This window comes from Meles meles, chromosome 8, assembly GCF_922984935.1.
Source record: "Meles meles chromosome 8, mMelMel3.1 paternal haplotype, whole genome shotgun sequence".
Lineage (NCBI taxonomy): Eukaryota > Metazoa > Chordata > Mammalia > Carnivora > Mustelidae > Meles > Meles meles.
Genome location: NC_060073.1, coordinates 60,541,428 through 60,561,603, shown reverse-complemented (window position 1 = coordinate 60,561,603; position 20,176 = coordinate 60,541,428). Strand labels below are relative to the sequence as shown.

Below are 20,176 nucleotides of genomic sequence, written 5' to 3'. Positions count from 1 at the left end.
TGGAAATAAACAGAGGAACTCTAGAAAAAACAAGACTGGAGGGAAGAAAATGGTTGAAGTGAACATGAAAATAAATAACTGGCATTTAATATTTAACGTCAGGTAGATTTGGGCTTGTGCCTCTTAAAGGGAAGATACCTTTCATTAAGCAAATTTTCAAGTTATCTGCTTTTATTGGCAATAGCATTATATGAACTGGACGTTTAATATGTCCACTCTGTTTAAGTCGAACAGGTTGTATGCATATACTTTCTCTTATGAAATTGTCATGACAGCAACATTCAGTGGAGAACTAAGTATACTTTAGATATATGACTTTCATATCTCTTATAGATACTAAAGGCAACATTATGAGTTTTGTTTAAACACAGTAAATTAACTTAAGGCAATAAATCCCAGTTGTTATTAGAACTGTAGCTTTCCAAGGAAACATCTTTTTTTTTTAAATTAATTAATTAATTTATTTGACAGACAGAGATCACAAGTAGACAGAGAGGCAGGCAGAGAGACAGAGGAGGAAGCAGGCTCCCCGCAGAGCAGAGAGCCCGATGCGGGGCTTGATCCCAGAACCCTGGGATCATGACCTGAGCCAAAGGCAGAGGCCCTAACCCACTGAGCCACCCAGGCACCCCCAGGAAACATCCTTTTAAGTGTGATTTTATGATTCTATTTTAAGTGCTATGATAGTAATGATGCTTTTAGTCTAAATTAAGTGAAAGAAAGACATTGGAGGATTTTTTTTTTTTTGAGAGAGAGATAGAGTGCTTCCTCAAGCACAGGGGAGAGAAGAGGGAGAGGGAGAGAAGAGGGAGAGGGAGAGAGAAAATCTCAAGCAGGCTCCATGCCCAGTGTGGAGCCCTATTCAGGGCTTGATCTCATGACCCTGAGATCATGACCTGAGCTGAAAGCAAGAGTTGGACACTTAACCAACTGAGCCACCCAGGCACCCTCCCTCACCCCACATCTCTGATTGAAGAGTTTAATCTGTCTACATTTAAAGTAATTACTGATAAGTAGGTACTTTTGTGGTTACATTGAACATTATAAAGTTATAACACTCTAATTTGAATTTATACCAGCCTAACGTCAGAAACATACAAAAACATTGCTCCTTTACAGCTCTATCCCCACTTTTTTCATTTATTGGTGTCATAAAATTATATCTTTTACTTTGTGTCTAAAAACATAAACCAAAAAATTTTTGAATGTGTTAGTCTCTTAAGTTATGTAAAATCAAAATTACAGTAATACTAGCTTTTAAAGACTAACCGTTTTTTGTTTTTTAAGATTTTTATTTTTTAAAGATTTTTTTAAATTTGAGAGATCCTGTGAGAGAGAGAGTAAGAGAGAGCACAAGCAGAGGGAGAGGAAGAAGCAGGCTCCCCACTGAGCAGGGAACCCAACACAGAGCTTGATCCAAGGACCCTGGAATCATGACCTGAGCTGAAGCTAGAAGCTTAAGTGACTGAGCCACCTAGGCTTCCCAAGACTAGTAATTCTTTATTTTTGTCTTTTATTTTTTTCCAAGACTAGTAATTTTTTTTTTAAAGATTTTATTTATTTATTTGACAGATAGAGATCACAAGTAGGGGGAGAGGCAGGCAGAGAGAGAGAGAGAGGAGGAAGCAGGCTCCCTGCCAAGCAGAGAGCCCGATGCGAGGCTCGATCCCCGGACACCGGGATCATGACCCGAGCTGAAGGCAGAGGCTTTAACCCACTGAGCCACCCAGGCACCCCCCAAGACTAGTAATTTTTAAAAAGATATTAGTCTATAGAAAGTCTATAGAAAACAAAAAGATCTATAAAACACTGTTACGCTAGTACTAGCTTTTATAATTGCCCATAAACTTAACCTTTAGTGAGATCTTTATTTCTTCTTATAGCTTCAAGCTATTGTCTAGTGTTCTTTTCCTCTCACCCTGCAGGATTTCGAACATTACTTGCAGAGTAGGTCTAATGGTCACATACTACTTCAGCTTTTGTTTACCTGGTAATGTCTTGATTTCTTCCTCACTTTTAAAGACAGCTTTACTGGATATAACTGTCTTGGTTGAAAGGTTTTTTCCCCGTTTAACACTTTGAAAATATGAACCTCCTATCTTCTGCCCTTCCAAATTTCCCTTGAGAAATCTGCTGAAAATCTTATTGAAGATTCTTTTGTATGTAGTGATTTGCTTCTTGCTGCTTTCGCGATTCTCTCTTTGCTTTTAGCTGTTGGCAGTTTGATTATAATGTGTCTCAGTATGGGTCTCTGAGTTCATCCTATTTGGAATTTGAGTTTCTTGACTGTTTGTATTCATGTCTTTTGTCAAATTTGGGAAGCTTTTGGCCGTTATTTCTTCATCTAAACTCTCTGTCCCTTTTTCTCTCTTTTCTTGTTCTAGGACTCCCACAGTACTTATGTTGGTCCACTTGAATGATGTCCTAAAAGTTTCTTAGGCTCTGCCTTTTCTTCAATAGGGGATAGGTATGCAACAAGGGCTGCCCACCTCTGTGTCAGTGCCTCTGTGTCTCCACCTCCATGATCAGAAGCAGCAATCAGTAATCAGAGTACAGATCCCTGACATTTGGAGGACAGGGCCCTTTTTGTCCACCCTATCTTCTGCAGCCTATTTCAGGAATAAGTATATGGCTGCCTGCCCACTGGGCTGGGAGGTAAGAGGTAATTACTACTGAACTAAGTGCAAAAATTGGCTGAAATTTATTTCATTTAATGTCCAAGCTATCCCCTGGAAGTTGTAACCCTTGAAAAGACTTCTTAGTTCCAGACATACAAATGGCCAATAGACACATGAAAAAATGCTCAATGTTACTTGGCATCAGGGAGATACAAATCAAAACTACACTGAGATACCATCTCCTTGAGATACCACCTCACACCCATCAGAATAGCTAAAATTAACAAGTCAGGAAAAGACAGATGTTGGTGAGAATGTGGAAAAAGGGGAACCCTCCTGCACTGTTGGTGGGAATGCAAACTGGTGTAGCCACTCTGAAAAACAGTATGGGGGTTCCTCAAAATGTTGAAAATAGAGGTACTCTATGACCCAGCAATTGCACTACTGGGTATTTACCCCAAAGATACAAATGTAGTCGTCTGAAGGGCACCTGCACCCCAGTGTTTATAGCAGCAATGTTCACAATAGCCAGACTATGGAAAGAGGCCAGATGTCCATCGACAAATGAAAGGATAAAGAAGATGTGGTTTATATATAAAATGGGGTATTATGTGGCCATCAAAAAAAAAGTAATCTTGCCATTTGCAACAACATGGATGGAACTAGAGGGTATTGTGCTAAGTGAAATAATTTAATCAGAGAAAGCCATTTAATATGATTTCACTTGTGGAATTTAAGAAACAAAACAGGAGCGTAGAGAAAGGGAGAGAAAATAACACAAGATGAAATCAGAGAGGGAGACAAACCGAAAGAGACTCTAATCACAGGAAACAAACCGAGGGCTGCTGGAGGAAAGGAGGCAGTGGATGGGGTAGCTGGGTGATGGGCATTAAGGAGGACACGTGATGTAATGAGCACTGGGTGTTATATACAGCTGGTGAATTACTGAACCCTACCTCTGAAACTAGTAATACACTATATGTTAATTAATAGAATGCAAATGAAATTAAATTTAATTAAAAAAAAGAAAAGACTTCAGAGTTCCAGAATAGTTATATGAGACAGATTCTGCCATTGAGTTTGTTGTCTGGGTTGGAAGACAGATTTCTGCTGCTTTGTATTCTACCATCTTCCCAGAATCCTATCTTGCAATAGTTTTCTAAGTGGGAATATAACTCAGAAACTGCAAGCTGGAAGACATGCATAGGATGAAGTATATGGGAAGCAGTGTGGGGCTTCTTTGCCCTCTCTGGGTACATCAGTTTCCTAGTACCTTCCTACCAGAAGCTCTCCAAACCCTGTACTGTTGGAATTTTTATGGAGGCTTTATTGCATGGGCATTATTGATTATTTGCTCCATTTCCAGCCCCTTCCTCCTCTCTGGGGAATGGAAACTGAGCCAGAAAATTCCAAGAACATGGCTTGGTTTTCCTGGTAACCAGCCCCCATCCAGGAGGCCACCTAGAGTCACCTGACTGTAACAAAAGACACTGCTATCACTTCAGAAATTCTGAGTTTTATGAGCTTGGTGTCAGGAGGCAGGAACAGAGACTAACCTACATATATATATGTGTGTATACATGTATATGTGTGTGTGTGTGTGTGTGTATAATTTTTAATTATTTTTAATTTTTTATAAACATATAATGTATTTTTATCCCCAGGGGTACACGTCTGTGAATCGCCAGGTTTACACACTTCACAGCACTCACCATAGCACATACCCTCCCCAATGTCCATAACCCAACCCCCCTCTCCCAACCCCCCTCCCCCCAGCAACCCGCAGTTTGTTTTGTGAGATTTAGAGTCACTTATGGTTTGTCTCCCTCCCGATCCCATCTTGTTTCATTTATTCTTTTCCCTAGACCCTCCATGTTGCATCTTCACTTCATATCAGGGAGATCATATGATAGTTGTCTTTCTCTGATTGACTTATTTCACTAAGCATGATACCCTCTAGTTCCATCCACGTCGTTGCAAATGGCAAGATTTCATTTCTTTTGATGGCTGCATAGTATTCCATTGTGTATATATAATTTTTTTAATTAAAAAAATTTTTTTTAATTTTGCTAATGTGTAACTCCTTGATTTGGCTTTTAAAAGAAGCTTTTTTTCCCTTAAGCTTTCTTTTTTTTTTTTTTTAAAAGAAGCTTCTTTTAAAAGCGAAATCAAAGAGTTACACACTAGTAAAATATGCATTTAGGATTTATCTAAATTAATAGTTTGTGTAATTGTATGAATGAATAGTTTTTATTACTGAATGGTATTACATAGTAAGATGTACCTTAGTTTGTTGAACCATTCATCTATTGAAGGACATCTTTGTTGCTTCCACTTTCATGAATAAAGCTGCTAGAAACATTTGTGTGCAGGGTTTCATGTGAACATGCATTTTCTTATTGGTTGGCTAAATATCTAGGAGTCAGATGGGAAGTCTGTGTTTATTAACCTTTTAAGAAATTTCCAAACTGTCTTTCAAAGAGGATGTACCATTTGCATTTTTATCAACAGTGAAGGAGTATCCTGTTATTCTGCATCCTTACTAACATTTGATACTATAGCTTTAAGAATTTTAGCTATTCTAATAGGTATGTAGTATATCTTGTAGTTTTAATCTGCATTTCCATAATGACAAGAGATACTTATCATTTTCATACACTTCTTTACCATTCTTACATCTTACTGATGAAGTGTCTGTTCAGATCTTTAGTTCATTTTAAAAATTCACTTGTTTTTTTTTTTCTTATCATTGAGTTTTAAATGCTCTTTACATCTTCTGGATACAAGTCATTTACCAGATATATGATTTGCAGATTTTTTTTTTAGTCTGCAGCTCTTTTATTATTCTCTTAACAGTGTCATTTAAAGACTTCTGATGAAATCCAGTTTATAATTTTTTTCTTTAATATATCTTGCTTTAGGTGTTATTTGTTAAAACTCTTTGCCAAAGATCAAAGAGATTTTCTTTGTGTTCTACATGTTTTATAGTTTTGTACTTTATATTTAGGTCTGTGAACCATTTGAGTTAATTTTTTGTAAGTTGTGAGGTATGTGCTAATGTTCAGGTTTTTGCACATGGTCATCTAGTTGTTCAGCACCATTTGTTGATATGGTTCTTTCTCCATCTAATTTTCTTTGTACCTTTGGGAAAAATCCGTTTATTTGTGTCAGTCTATTTCTGGGTTCTTTTCTGTTCCATTAATCTATGTGTCGATTCTTTTGCCAGTACCACGCTGTCCTGATTACTGTAACATTACACTTTAGTAGCTTTGAATGCAGGTGATAGGGGTCTTCTGACTTTGTTCTTACCTCAGAATTTACTTTACTTTACTTCTTAGAACTTACTTCTCAGTTTTGATGACTCTAGTACCTTTACATTTCCATATATATTTTAAAGTCAGGCTGTTTATATCTATGAAAAAGCTCTCTGGAGTTCTCATTTGGATTTCATTTGTATAGATCATATTGGGAACAATTGACATCTTAACAATATGAAGTCTTTCAACCCATTAACATCAGATATCTGTACATTAATTTAGATTTTCTTTGATTTCTTTCATCAGTATTTTGGAATTTTCCATATACAGTTCCTGCACACATTTTGTTAGATTTATACCTAAGTATGTCATGTTTTACCCAATGTTAGCATACAAATTTTTTTAAAATTTCAAACTTTAAATGTTCGTTACAGGTATGTAGGAAAACAGTCCCGTTCTCTATGTTGTCCTTGTCTCTTACAGCCTTGATAAACTTAATTATTAGTTCCAGAAGGGGCTTTTTATGTTTGTTTTGATAGATTCTTTATAGTTTTCTATACACATAGTCACGTCATCTGTGAATAAAAATGATTTTATTTCTTTCCTATCTGTATCCCTTTTCTTTTTTTCTTTACTGTACTCGGTGGAACCTTCTTTGAAAAGGACTGGTGAGAGAGGACATTCTTGCCTTCTTACCAGTCTTAGGAGGAAAACATTCACTCTCCATTAGAAGTATGTTAGCTGTAGTTTTTCATGTACACCCTATTTAGGTTAAAGAATGGTCCTTCTGCTTCTAGTTTCTAGAGAGTTTTCAATCATGAATGAATTAAATTTCATGGGCTTTTTTCTTTTTAATTGTTTGGTTCTCAAATGTGATAGGATAAGTCATTTAAAATCATTTGATCTTGTTTTTTCTTGGGGCACCTGGGTGGCTCAGTTGGTTAAGCGTCTGCCTTCAGCTCAGGTCATGACCCCAGGGTCCTATGATCGAGCCCTGCATTGGGCTTCCTGTTCAGTGGGTATTCTGCTTCTCCCTCTCACTCTGCCCTTCTCCTCTGCTCTTGCTCTATCTCTGTGTCAGATAAATAAATATAGTCTTAAAAAAAGGATCTTGTTTTTCTTTTCTTTTTTTTTTTTTCCAAGACTTTATTTATTTATTTGACACAGAGAGAGAGATCACAAGTAGACCGAGAGGGAGGCAGAGAGAGAGAAGGAAGCAGGCTCCCTGTGGAGCAGAGAGCCTGATGCGGGGCTCGATCCCAGGACCCTGAGATCATGATCTGAGCTGAAGGCAGAGGCTTTAACCCACTGAGCCACCCAGGTGCCCCAGATCTTGTTTTCTCTTATGTAATTAATTTAAACAAAATTAACCTTTATTTTTGATAAAAGGAAAAAGCTAAAAATATGTATTTAATGTTTAATATATTACATGAGGTTAATATTAATGTTTATTATGTACTTTAAAATAATATACTGATTAATTTAATGCTGACTGCAATTATGTACCATAGAAAACAATGAAAAATATTTCAAAACTTTCCTTAAGGGTAAAGTGAAGTTCTCCATTACTATTAAAGTAATTTAAGAATAGTAAAGACAATTATATAATTTATGTCAGTTTGAGAACTGTCCAGCTTATGCAATGGACTTGTTAATTTTTAAAAGTCATTTCCAATGCCTGGGTGGCTCAGTGGGTTAAGCCGCTGCCTTCAGCTTAGGTCATGATCTCAGGGTCCCGGGATCGAGCCCCGCATCGGGCTCTCTGCTCAGCAGGGAGCCTGCTTCCCTCTCTCTCTCTCTCTCTCTGTCTGCTTCTCTGCCTAGTTGTGATTTCTCTCTGTCAAATAAATAAAATCTTTTAAAAAAAAGTCATTTCCATAATCTTGGGAATTTCACAACAAAAAGGTTTTTTTTGTTGTTTTTTTTTGTTTTTTTTTTTCCATTTTATTTATTTTTTCAGCGTAACAGTATTCATTCTTTTAACAAAAAGGTTTATAGTATATAAATAACATAGTGTGTGGGGCACCTGGGTGGCTCAGTTGGTTATTAAACGTCTGACTTTGGGGTTCTGAGATCCAGCCCCACGTAGGACAGCCTGTTTTGGCGGGGGATTAAGGGGTGTGGGCAGTGTGGAGTCTGCTTATCCCTCCCCCTCTGCCCCTCCTCCCATTCATACGCTGTGTCTCTCAAATGAATAAATAAAAATCTTTAAAAAAATAAATAACACTGGGACGCCTGGGTGGCTCAGTTGGTTAAGCGGCTGTCTTCGGCTCAGGTCATGATCCCAGCATCCTGGGATCAAGTCCCACATCGGGCTCCGTGCTCGGCGGGGAGCCTGCTTCTCTCTCTGTCTCTGCCTGCCACTCTGCCTGTGCTCACTCTCGCTGTCCCTCTCTCTGACAAATAAATAAATAAAATCTTTAAAAAAAAAAAAGTTATGATCTTAAAAAAAAATAAAATAAATAACATGGTGTCCTATAATTTTGAAGAGCCACTTAATTGCAAATCCTTAGTAAAATTTAAATATTATATTCTCTGTATGTTAAGGGGATGGGACAGGTACGGAATAATCTGCGTGAGCCATGGAGCACACTCTTGCTCAGCTTGCTGTGGTAAATGGGCAAAAGGTTAAGCCATCAGTTTATTTCCCAGTGTCTACTGAACAGTGGCTTTCTTTGTATTGCTTCACTTGTTAGAGCAAGTGTTATTGAGAGGTAAAACAAAGCAAGTCTTAGATCAGACACTGATAGCTTTTTAAAAGTTGGAATGGGATGTTATTGGATGTTCCAAAGAGTATATTGATAGTACATTTTTATGGAAACCACTGCTGCAGAGTAAACTATATTGGAAATCAAATCTACGTGATCCATCAGTGATGCTCAGATGAATATAAGTAAGGATTATATGTCTAGTGCACCAGTGTTAGGGAGTAATATTGTGGCATGGGGTGGAGGGGGAAGTGATTAAAAAAAAAAAAAAAAACTTTCCAGAAAATTTCTAGCTGTAGATTTTTCTTAGCCACTTAATTAGGATAGATTTTATTTTCTGTATATATAGACTTTTTATTCATAAGGCATAGCTTTAAATATAACATAAAAGGGAAACCAGTTAATTTAAGTATAGAATGCTTTCAGAGACATGAAATATTACTTAAGACCTTTCCTATAATGGCCTTGGAGTATTTCTTGAGCATCCATACAGAATAGATCTTGAACAGCTGCATAGAGCACACAGAAGTCATGATTCCTGCCTCTGTGAACTAACTTGAATAAAGTCTTTCATCTAAAGATCTCACTGTTTATCTATTTCATGAATCCCTCTTCTCATCTCTAAAGGGCTCATTCAGTTTAATACAGTTCAACTTTGTGGTTCAGGGCTCTAGAAATTGCTGTTGTAACTTACAATGCACAAAAAAAGGTAAAGTAATTTCAGAAATTTTTAAAAGAATTAGATGAAGTCCACTCTAAAATGATGTTTTTTAAGCAAAGATTTAAGCACAAATAGAATAAAATAGAATAGGCATTCTATTTTAAACCTAACTAGTTATATGATCTTAAGTAAATTGTGTAGCCTGTTAAATGTCCCATTTCTCTGTAGTTATAACAAGGCCTAATAGAGTTAAAGAAATAAGTGTGTTGAAATGCTTTCAAGTTCATTTGTTTTATATAAATGTTGAGTGGCGTCATTCTGCCTTCTTAGTCCTATTCATAATCTGAGGTTCATATTATATGCCCCATGATCTGTATGAAATGTTCTGCAACCACTTTTGCAGTCATTAAACTGAATAAGTCAGCTATCTTATCATTTAGATGTAATTTGTTAAGAAAATATCAGGTGATCTTTTCCTCACCTGGGAATTACATCACATATTGCCACCATTTGGTAGTGACCATGTGTTGCCACCCATTTTATGTTACATACTTCTTATTCCTGTCCGCGTATTATGAGTTCCTTTCATTTATTTGAACCTGAACAAAAATTAATATGCTGTGCCTTCTAGGTATGGAGTAAATTACTGGTACTTTTGGTTTTCATTGCTTTGGAGTATCCACACGTATGTTTTCTTCCAATAGTGGAAATGTTCAAATTTGACTGTAATTTTACAAAGGAACTTATTTATTATATTAAAACCACCTGGTCATAATCTTAGACATCTAGTACTTTTTTTTTTCTCTCCTGAGGCGTGAGGAACCAGAGAAATTTTGATTTAGAGATTTCTAACTCAGAATGGCAAAAACACAAAAGGAGTTTGGATATTATACATTTGAAATAGAATAATGTATGTGGCATTTATTTGTGCAATCAGTGAATGTTATTAGCATCAACAAAATGCTGGCTTCTTTGCTATAGCCTGGAGACATTGTGATTTTTTTAAAAAAGGGATAAGATGCCTACTTGATGGAGTTTATAATCAGTAAACACACAAAATATATTTAAACCAGACAGTAGCAACATAATAAGGATTATGAATAAGTTGGGGTAGTATGAAAGAGTAACTGGGTGGAGGGTGAGCTACTTTGTATACAATGATTAGAAAAAGCCTCTTTCAGAAAGACATAAAAACCAGAAGGATAAGGTGGTGCTTCGTTGTGATCACGAAATCTTATTTCTCTCTGAAAAGAATCAGAATTCATTAGAAAACTGGCTTATTGCATATTTGGAATAGAAACTGTAAAAGAAAACAGAGAAACTAAGGTCTATTGGGGTCATGATGTAGCCAACTGGGAGGGATGCCTTACCACAGAATCGAAAGAATAGTGATTGCAATAAATTGAAACACACCCATTATTTAAAAGATATGAATTCATAATGTTACTTTGAAAGTCCATTGTTCACCTTTGGGCAAAACTGGACAACCAAATATTTATCTTGCCTTTCTTTTAAGAACTGTACCTCAGGATAACCAAATAATTCAGGAATGGTAGCTCTTTAAAAAAAGATTCCAGCTAATAAATGCAGAAACAAGAATAAACTATTCTATTTTGATGAAATTTTTTAGGAAATAATTTTTTTCACATTTTCCTATATATGATTTTGAATATTTTGTGTTACGAAATTTAAAAATTGGCTTAAAGGCAGGGTGGTGAGAGTTCAGCAGGTAGGAATGGGCATGATGGGAAGATATTTCACGCAAACAGTAGTATGAAGAATGTACAAAGATGATAAAGTGCTGTCCATTTTCAGGGAAATCTTAATGATAGGGCTTCCCAAACAAAGTACAAGGTATGTAAATAGAACTATTGTGCATATGCAGTTGTATGTGAGTCCTCAGAATACACAATGCTTTGCAATAGTGAAACCAAACTATTGTCAAGTTCAGGAGGAACTTGAGATCCAAAGGAGCTTCTCTACAGTTCCTGCTACCCTTTGGTAGCAGTGAACCTTTGGGTTCATTGAAATAATGATAAATAGAAGCATTCAACAATGGTTTTAATTCTCCATCATTAAGGATGAATACCCAACTTTTTTTGTTTGTTTGTTTATTTGTTTATTTACAGCATAACAGTATTCATTGTTTTGGCATCATACCCAGTGCTCCATGCTGTACGTGCCCTCCCTATTACCCACCACCTGGTTCCTCAACCTCCCACCCCCCCGCCCCTTCAAATCCCTCTGGTTGTTTTTCAGAGTCCATAGTCTCTCATGGTTCATCTCCCCTTCCAGTTTCTCTCAACTCCCTCTCCTCTCCATCTCCCCATGTCCTCCATGTTATTTGTTATGCTCCACAAATAAGTGAGACCATATGATACTTGACTCTCTCTGCTTGACTTATTTCGCTCAGCATAATGTCTTCCAGTCCCGTCCATGTTGCTACAAAAGTTGGGTATTCATCCTTTCTGATGGAGGCATAATACTCCATTGTGTATATGGACCACATCTTCCTTATCCATTCATCCGTTGAAGGGCATCTTGGTTCTTTCCACAGTTTGGCGACCGTGGCCATTGCTGCAATAAACATTGGGGTACAGATGGCCCTTCTTTTCACTACATCTGTATCTTTGGGGTAAATACCCAGCAGTGCAATTGCAGGGTCATAGGGAAGCTCTATTTTTAATTTCTTCAGGAATCTCCACCCTGTTCTCCAAAGTGGCTGCACTAACTTGCATTCCCACCAACAGTGTAAGAGGGTTCCCCCTTCTCCACATCCTCTCCAACACACGTTGTTTCCTGTCTTGCTCATTTTGGCCATTCTAACTGGTGTCAGGTGGTATCTCAATGTGGTTTTAATTTGAATCTCCCTGATGGCTAGTGATGATGAACATTTTTTCATGTGTCTGATAGCCATTTGTATGTCTTCGTTGGAGAAGTGTCTGTTCATATCTTCTGCCCATTTTTTGATATGATTATCTGTTTTGTGTGTGTTGAGTTTGAGGAGTTCTTTATAGATCCTGGATATCAACCTTTTGTCTGTACTGTCATTTGCAAATATCTTCTCCCATTCCGTGGGTTGCCTTTTTGTTTTGTTGACTGTTTCCTTTGCTGTGCAGAAGCTTTTGATCTTGATGAAGTCCCAAAAGTTCATTTTTGCTTTTGTTTCCTTGGCCTTTGGAGACATATCTTGAAAGAAGTTGCTGTGGCTGATATCGAAGAGGTTACTGCCTATGTTCTCCTCTAGGATTCTGATAGATTCCTGTCTCACGTTGAGGTCTTTTATCCATTTCGAGTTTATCTTTGTGTAATACCCCAACTTTTGTATCAACATGGATGGATCTGGAGGAGATTATGCTGAATGAAATAAGTCAAGCAGAGAAAGTCAGTTATCATATGGTTTCACTTACTTGTGGAGCTTAAGGAATAACATGGAGGACATTAGGAGAAGGAAAGGAAAAGTGAATTGGGAAAAATTGGAGGGGGAGATGAACCATGAGAGGCTATGGATTCTGAGGAACAAACTGAGGGTTTTGGAGGGGAGGGAGGTGGGGGAGATGGGTGAGCCTGGTGGTGGGTATTAAGGAGGGCACATACTGCCTAGAGCACTGGGTGTGGTGCATAAACAATGAATCTTGGAACACTGAAAAAATTAAATTAAAAAAAAAACAAAAAAAGTGATTTTGATTCAACAATGGATTTAATGCCAGATTGATTTGGCAGTAGACCTTAGTAGAAGGGTGCCATGTGTAGAGTGCAGCATTGATTTTACTTGGGCAGTCTCTGCTTAAAGTAGGCAGTCTGTTAATGTGACTGTTCTTCATTTCAGCATTTTATTTATTCAGTTTGAAGTTGCATGTAGAGATGAGGATCCTAAAGTATATGATTTCTAATTCAGTACATTGGACCCTGTTAGGGTATTAGGGGACCACATATGTTTCCATCTAAAAGTAGTACATTCTATGTTCTGAGTGAATAGTTTAACCTCACTTGCCAATACAACAGTCTTTTCTGTCCAAATCCTGATATCTGTTGTACTTATTATAGAGAAATATTGTTTTTTGCACATTCATTTTGTATGGATAACAAGTGTATATTTCTTTGTAGAACTAATTTCTTTGTAAAACTAATTTTTTTATTTGAAGTGATTTGTGCCATGGTATTATTTAAAAAGAAAAAAATCCTTAAAATCTGTCTTGAATTAAAATGACTAATATGGAATAGCTAGCACCAAGGTATGTTCATTAATTTTACATGTAAATGTGTATCTGCCCCAAACTGAAAGCATTGTTACCTTTCATGATATATGAGAGTTTGGATTTAGAAATGTGGTACACGCCACAGCAGAAGAATTATGGGAAATTGAGATGTTAAGCTGTGTAATCAGAGCTCTGGGGAGGTGGACAGATGTGTCCCCTGTGATATTCCAGAAGTAGTTTGTTTTTATGGCAGTCAGGTAGTTTGGTGAGGTGAAAAGCATATAAACTAAGTTTCAGGTTTTTCAGCCTTATTACTCACCCTTTCCTAAAAATGAAGACAAGAGAGGACTGTGACAATATTGAGCCAGGTTTCAATGTTCTTCCATTTATCATTGGTCCTTCTGAATTAAATTTACATTTGAAAAGATGAGATTTGCCAAGTAATGTATTTTAAGGAAAAGAGCTTCTTTTATGGCAAAGTACTTATTTTATAAAATCTGTATATATATGTATTTTAACAGGGTATCCAGAAGTTGGCTAGTCAGTATCTGAAGAGAGATTGGCCTGGAATAAAAGCTGATGATCGGAATGATTACAGGTAACCTATTAAATAGATCTTGCTCATTTTCTCTAAAAATGATTTCATGCAGAGCCATGTCACTTATAGATAATATAGACTTCAGTGTTTTAAACAATTGTTTTTCTTTGCTATGTTTTTAGACAGAATTTTAAAATTATCAGAAAATATTAATGTTCTACAACATATGTAAGTAATTGTATAAAATAGTTCTCTTATGTATTAAGCCAAGTCATGTTTTATATAACTGATTAATAACCACATATGGAATTTAAAGAAGGCAGATGACAATGGAAGACAAATTGTTTCTTCAGTGACCTACAGACTAACCACAGTAATGCACCAATAATGAAACAAAATTGTAGCATTCTGTCATGTTTTTTAATTCTGAAATTCTAAATTTGGAGAGTTGGAATTTTGTGAGCCTAGGGAAAAGAGATTCTAATATTTACACGCATAAACATACACACAGAACAGGGTATCCAGAAATTGGCTAGTCAATATTCTACATACAAATTTTAAAGAAGGTAGATGACAATGGAATATAAATTGTGTCCTCAATGACCTACAGATATGTCTAAAATATTTGTAATTTTGTTTAGGATTTGATGTCTTTTTTTTTTTTTTTTGAAGTTAATTTGAAAGTGTTTATTGGCTTTTATCCTCAAGACTGTCCTTAGTATTAAGAGAACCAGAACTCAAAGACAAGATTTCAGAGCTTGCAGTTAAAACTAATGCCCATGATACAAAAGTAGAGAGAAACCAGGATAAGTAAGAATTCAGTATTCAAGTGTATGGCTTGGAATCTGAATATGAAATCATGTTGCTGGATTGTCAGCAAAGACTGACATCATCAGGTAAATTCTTAACAGAGTTATATAACTGAAAGATGAAGAAGAAACCATCATAGTTCCTCACAGTTATCAGGACTAACTGAACACGTGGAAGGCGGCATGATGAGCTTTAAGGAATAGATTTGTATAATTGCAATATAGACTAATAGAGCAAAACAGGAAACTAAACAAAACTAGAGATTTTCTTGTAGACTTTGCAGTGTCTTTGAAAGTAAGCTAAGAGGAAAAGAGGGAAGAGTTGAAATTGGAGCCAAAAGAGACAAGTAGAGCAAAAACCTTGAATGAGAGAAAGAATGTTAAATAGTTCACTATTGCTAACACAAAGAAAGCCAGACCAAGGAAGAGATTGCTAGCTTGAGAATAAAGAAGGACTCCAGTTTGTAGTTAGGCTATATTCTAAGTTTGTTTGAAATTCAGGATTAAGGTTTCCAAAGAAGTAAGGATAGAAAGGCTCTGCTACCTCAATAGCTTGTCCAGCCTTATTTCTAAAAGTACGTTAAGCCAACTTTTAGTAAATATTTACTAAATACCAGACATCATGTTAGGAATTTCAAGTTATCTTGTGATTATCAAAACAACCCTGTGAGGTACATATATATATAGGCATCGCCCTTTTATACATTAGGAAACTAAGTCTTGAGTTATACACCTTGTTACTGAAGGTCACACTGCTGTTTAAACAATCATTGATTCATTCTTTATTCATGAGATGGATGTAAAATATCTACTACCTGCTAGCTGTTAAGTACATTTTAGGATCAGAGAGACTGTGAGGTCTGTGCCTGTCCTTATGGAACTTACAGGAGATAGCTACTGTAAATAGTTGTGGTAATGGGTTAGGAGTGGAGAGGTGCATTAGGACCGTAGAGGAAAATCGAGACTTCTGAGTCTTAAAGAATGTATAGGAGTTTGCTAGGGTTGGGCTAAAGGAATTCTGAGAGAAGTAATGCCTTAAAGGCATGGATGCCTGAAAAAATATGGATGTTAGATAACCTAGGAGTTTGCCTGGCTGGTGTGAAGTATAGGGGTTTGAGGGTGACAGGAGAGGTGGACCCAGAGGATACATAGGCATCCGGAAGGACTTTGCATATCAGAGTTTCTTTTCTTATTCAAAAGATAATGGAAGCACTGAAAAATTTCCAGAAGAGGAAAACATGTTCAGCTTCAGTTTTCATAGTATGAAGGTAGATTACAGAGATGTGAAGAGGGGCGCCTGGGTGGCTCAGTGAGTTAAGCCTCTGCTTTTGGCTCAGGTCATGATCTCAAGGTCCTGAGATTGAGCCTAGCCCCACATTGGGCTCTCTGCTCAGTGGGGAACCTGCTTCTCCCCGACCCCCACCACCTGCTTCTGTGCCTATTTGTGATCTTTGTCTGTCAAATAAATAAAATCTTAAAAAAAAAGGGGAGAGAGAGAAAGATGTGAAGCATTTGGAAATGATAAAATTGCAGGAATTTAATTTCTCATCGTCTCTTATTCGAATAATGAAAATTAGCAGTAGAAATTAGGTTGTGGGGGAGATTTCAGTGGTATTTAGGAAATGGAACTTAGAGGACTTAACAGTTAATTTGGCACAATTTTGGTTTTTGTGTCAAATTTGTTCTGAGATTATGAGACTGACGCGCTACCTACTGCGCTATGAAACAAGATGGGATTGGGAGGGAGACAAACCATAAATGACTCTTAATCTCACAAAACAAACTGGGGGTTGCGGGGGGGGGGGGGAGGTGGGGTTGGGAGAGTGGGAAGGGATTATGGACATTGGGGAGGGTATGTGCTATCGTGAGTGCTGTGAAGTGTGTAAACCTGGCGATTCACAGACCTGTACCCCTGGGGATAAAAATACATTATATGTTTATAAAAAAAAAAATTGGAAGGGGAGGCGAACCATAAGAGACTATGGACTCTGAAAAACAACCTGAGGGTTTTGAAGGGTCAGGGGTGGGAGGTTGGGGGAACAGGTGGTGGGTAATAGGGAGGGCACGTTTTGCATGAAGCACTGGGTGTTGTGCAAAAACAATGAATACTGTTACGCTGAAAAAATAAATAAAAACAAAACAAAACAAAACAAAATTTGTTCTGAGACAAACTATAAACAGTTTTCTATAACTATCAGACTAGAATGTTTTCTCAGTATGTAAAATAGTTCTTGGAACATGGAAAGCGCTTAATAAATACTTACTGAATGAAGAATGAAGTAGAGGGAGGGAGAGAAAGGACTATAGAATGACCCCAAGGTTTGGTTTTTGTTGTTGTCGTAGTTTTAAATTTTAATTTAATTTTATTTAAATTCAGTTAATTAATATACAGTATATTATTAGTTTCAGAAGTAGAGTTCAGGAATTCATCAGCTGCATGTAACACCCAGTGCTCATTACATCATGTGCCCTCCTTAATGCCTATCACCCTGTTACCCTGTCCCCCCCAATCTCCCCTCAGCAACCTTCAGTTTGTTTCCTATGGTTAAGAGTCTCCTATGATTTGTCCTGGTTATTTTGTCTTACCTTATTTTTCCTGCCCTTTTCCTGTGATCCTGTTTTATTTCTTAAATTCCACACATAAGTGAAATCATATAATTGGCTTTCTCTGATTGACATATTTTGCTTAGCATAATACCCTCTAGCTCCTTCCATGTTATCACAAATGGTAAGATTTCTTTCTTTCTTTTTTTTTTTTTTTAATGGCTGAGTCCCCCACCCCTAGCGACCCCTAGGTTTTTAAATTTAGGTAGCTGAGAGGATGATGGTGGCCTTGTGGAAAAAGGTAATAGAAGGATCAGGATGGAGGTTGAGAACGGCAATTGCCAATTTTTTTGTTTATTAGGAGTTTATTTTCGTTCTAAACTTCTCTTTTAACTTTTTTTATATCTATATTTGTATTTGTATTTTAAAAATTCTTATCAAACAAATACATGTGCCACAGAGTATAAAGAGTATTAAGGGCAGCCTCATCCTCTTTCCCAGGCCTCTCATTCACACTGCTGTTCCCTTAGGGTAAGTGCTGGTAAAAGCATATGGTCTTTTCTTCCATATCTCTCCTGTGTGACACATATGTGAATATAAACAGTTTATTCTTGCCAATGGATGAAATTGAAAAGTTTGCTTCTTTGTTTGTTTACTTATTAAATTTTGTTAGAGAGCATGAGTTGGGGGGAAGGGTAGAGGGAAAGGGAGAGAGAGAATCTTTTTTTCATTTTTTAAAAAAGTTTATTTTTTCAGCGTAACAGTATTCATTGTTTTTGCACAACACCCAGTGCTCCATGCAAAACGTGCCCTCCCTATTACCCACCATCTGTTCCCCCAACCTCCCAAGAGAGAGAATCTTAAGCAGGCTCCACGCTGTGCTCGCTCTCAGTCTCATGACCCTGAGATCATGACCCAAGCTGAAATCAAGAGTCGGACACTTAACTGACTGAGCCACCCAAGTACCCCCCTCCAAAATATTTTTGAATAGTATTCAAAGCCATGAAGAAAGCTGGCCCCAAATTACCTTTCTCTCTTCATCTGTGGCCATTTCTCCTTTTCTTATCCTCAGTTCCCTAACCTTTGGACACCTCAAGCTGTGGTTGTATTGCAGTTCTTACCACACCTCCACTAGACTGAGATCAGTCATCCTCCCTGCCATCCTGTTACCTACACTTAGGATATTCTCCGTTCTCATTAGCAAGAACAGGACTCCATGAACACTTACTTATTAGACACTATATTTTCTCCTTGTTATCAGTTACTGTATAAATTAATCTTAAATTTTGAGCTTATATACCACATTTTCTAGAATCTTCCTGATGAATAGTTTTACATTTTCAGGCCTCGGGAAGATGTATGGTTTTGTTAAATCTTTTTTTTTTACTTTTTATTTTGAAATAGTTGTAAATTCATATGCAATTATAAAAACTAATACTGAGAGCCCTCTTACACTCTTCACCTAGTTTTCCCAGTGGTAATATCTTACATAATTATAGTACAGTATCACAACCAGGAAACTTACATTGATAGAATCCACCAATCTAATTCAGAATTCACTCATTTGGATGTGTGCACTCATTTGGGTGTGTGCATATTAAATTCTGTGGGGTTTTATCACATTTGTAGATTTGTGTGACTACCACCACAGTCAAAGTAAATTTGACAAAGTAAATTTGGTTCGTTTCTTAATTGTGATTCTTCCTAGTAAAGTGTTCTCTGTTTTCCACTGTGACATCTATATGGGAGACATACCAGAATGACTTTAGGTGGTATGTGGATGAACATTTTTTTAATTTTACTAGTTGCAACTTAATTATTATGGCAAATGTCCTTTGTTTTTCAGTTAGCGTATGAAATTATAAAGTACCATTTTAATTTAAAAGGTGAGTCATCTTGGGGTGCCTGGGTGGCTCAGTGGGTTAAGCCTCTGCCTTTGGTGCAGGTCATGATCTCAGGGTCCTGGGATCAAGCCCCACATTGGGCCCCCTGCTCAGCAGGGAGCCTGCTTACCCCCTCCCTTCTCCCCTGCCTGCTTTTCTGCCTACTTGTGACCTCTCTGTCAAATAAATAAATAAAATCTTAAAAAAAAACAACAACAAAAGGTGAGTCATCTTCATAAAAAAAGATAAGAAAATAATAGCACAGGAGATATTGAGGCAAAAATCATGTTAGACATACGTGAAGGACTTAAGATACACAAAGCTTGGTACCTTTATTAGAGTGAAGAGACCCTTCTTTTTTGTTAGCATTATTACTGGGACCAAGAGCAATCTTAAGTCAGCAGCAGAGCAGAAGTTTGGGAGTCTTGGTTCACATCTAGGCCGTGTCATTCCCACCTCTCTTTCCACCACTAACTATGTATTGAATGCCTGTTATGCCAGACCCTTTTCTAGGTGCCGAAGATGCAAGAGTGAATAAAACAAAGCTTCTGCTGTATGGAGCCTACATTCTAGTGAGAGGAGACAAGACAATAAACATACGAATAATTAAACATTATGTATCGGTGATAAGGAAAGTGAGCATAGTAAGGAGAACACAGTGTCATGGGAAGTGGTGGCACTGCTTTGGTTGTATTTTTTTTTAAAGATTTATTTATTTATTTGACAGAGATCACAAGTAGGCAGACAGGCAGGCAGAGAGAGAGGGGGAAGCAGTCGCCCCGCTGAGCAGAGAGCTCAATGCAGGGCTTGATCCCAGGACCCTGGGATCATGACCCGAGCTGAAGGCAGAGGCTTTAACCCAGTGAGCCACCCAGGCACCCCTGCATTGGCTGTATTGTGTAGAGCATAGACTTTAGGGAAACAGGAGCAAAAAGAGATAGGTTGTTTAGGAGGCTGTT

The 20,176-nt window shown here is 37.3% G+C and overlaps 1 protein-coding gene across 2 annotated transcripts in view; it reads left to right on the top strand.

Annotated features, from left to right (window-relative positions):
• The window catches only part of FCHSD2 (FCH and double SH3 domains 2), a 284,199-nt gene that overhangs the window by 109,735 nt on the left and 154,288 nt on the right, over positions 1–20,176 (top strand). For both annotated transcript variants that reach the window (XM_046015694.1, XM_046015695.1), the window contains exon 4: positions 13,965–14,041. In XM_046015694.1, coding sequence (XP_045871650.1) covers positions 13,965–14,041 — 77 coding nt within the window. The remainder of the gene's footprint in view (positions 1–13,964; positions 14,042–20,176) is intronic.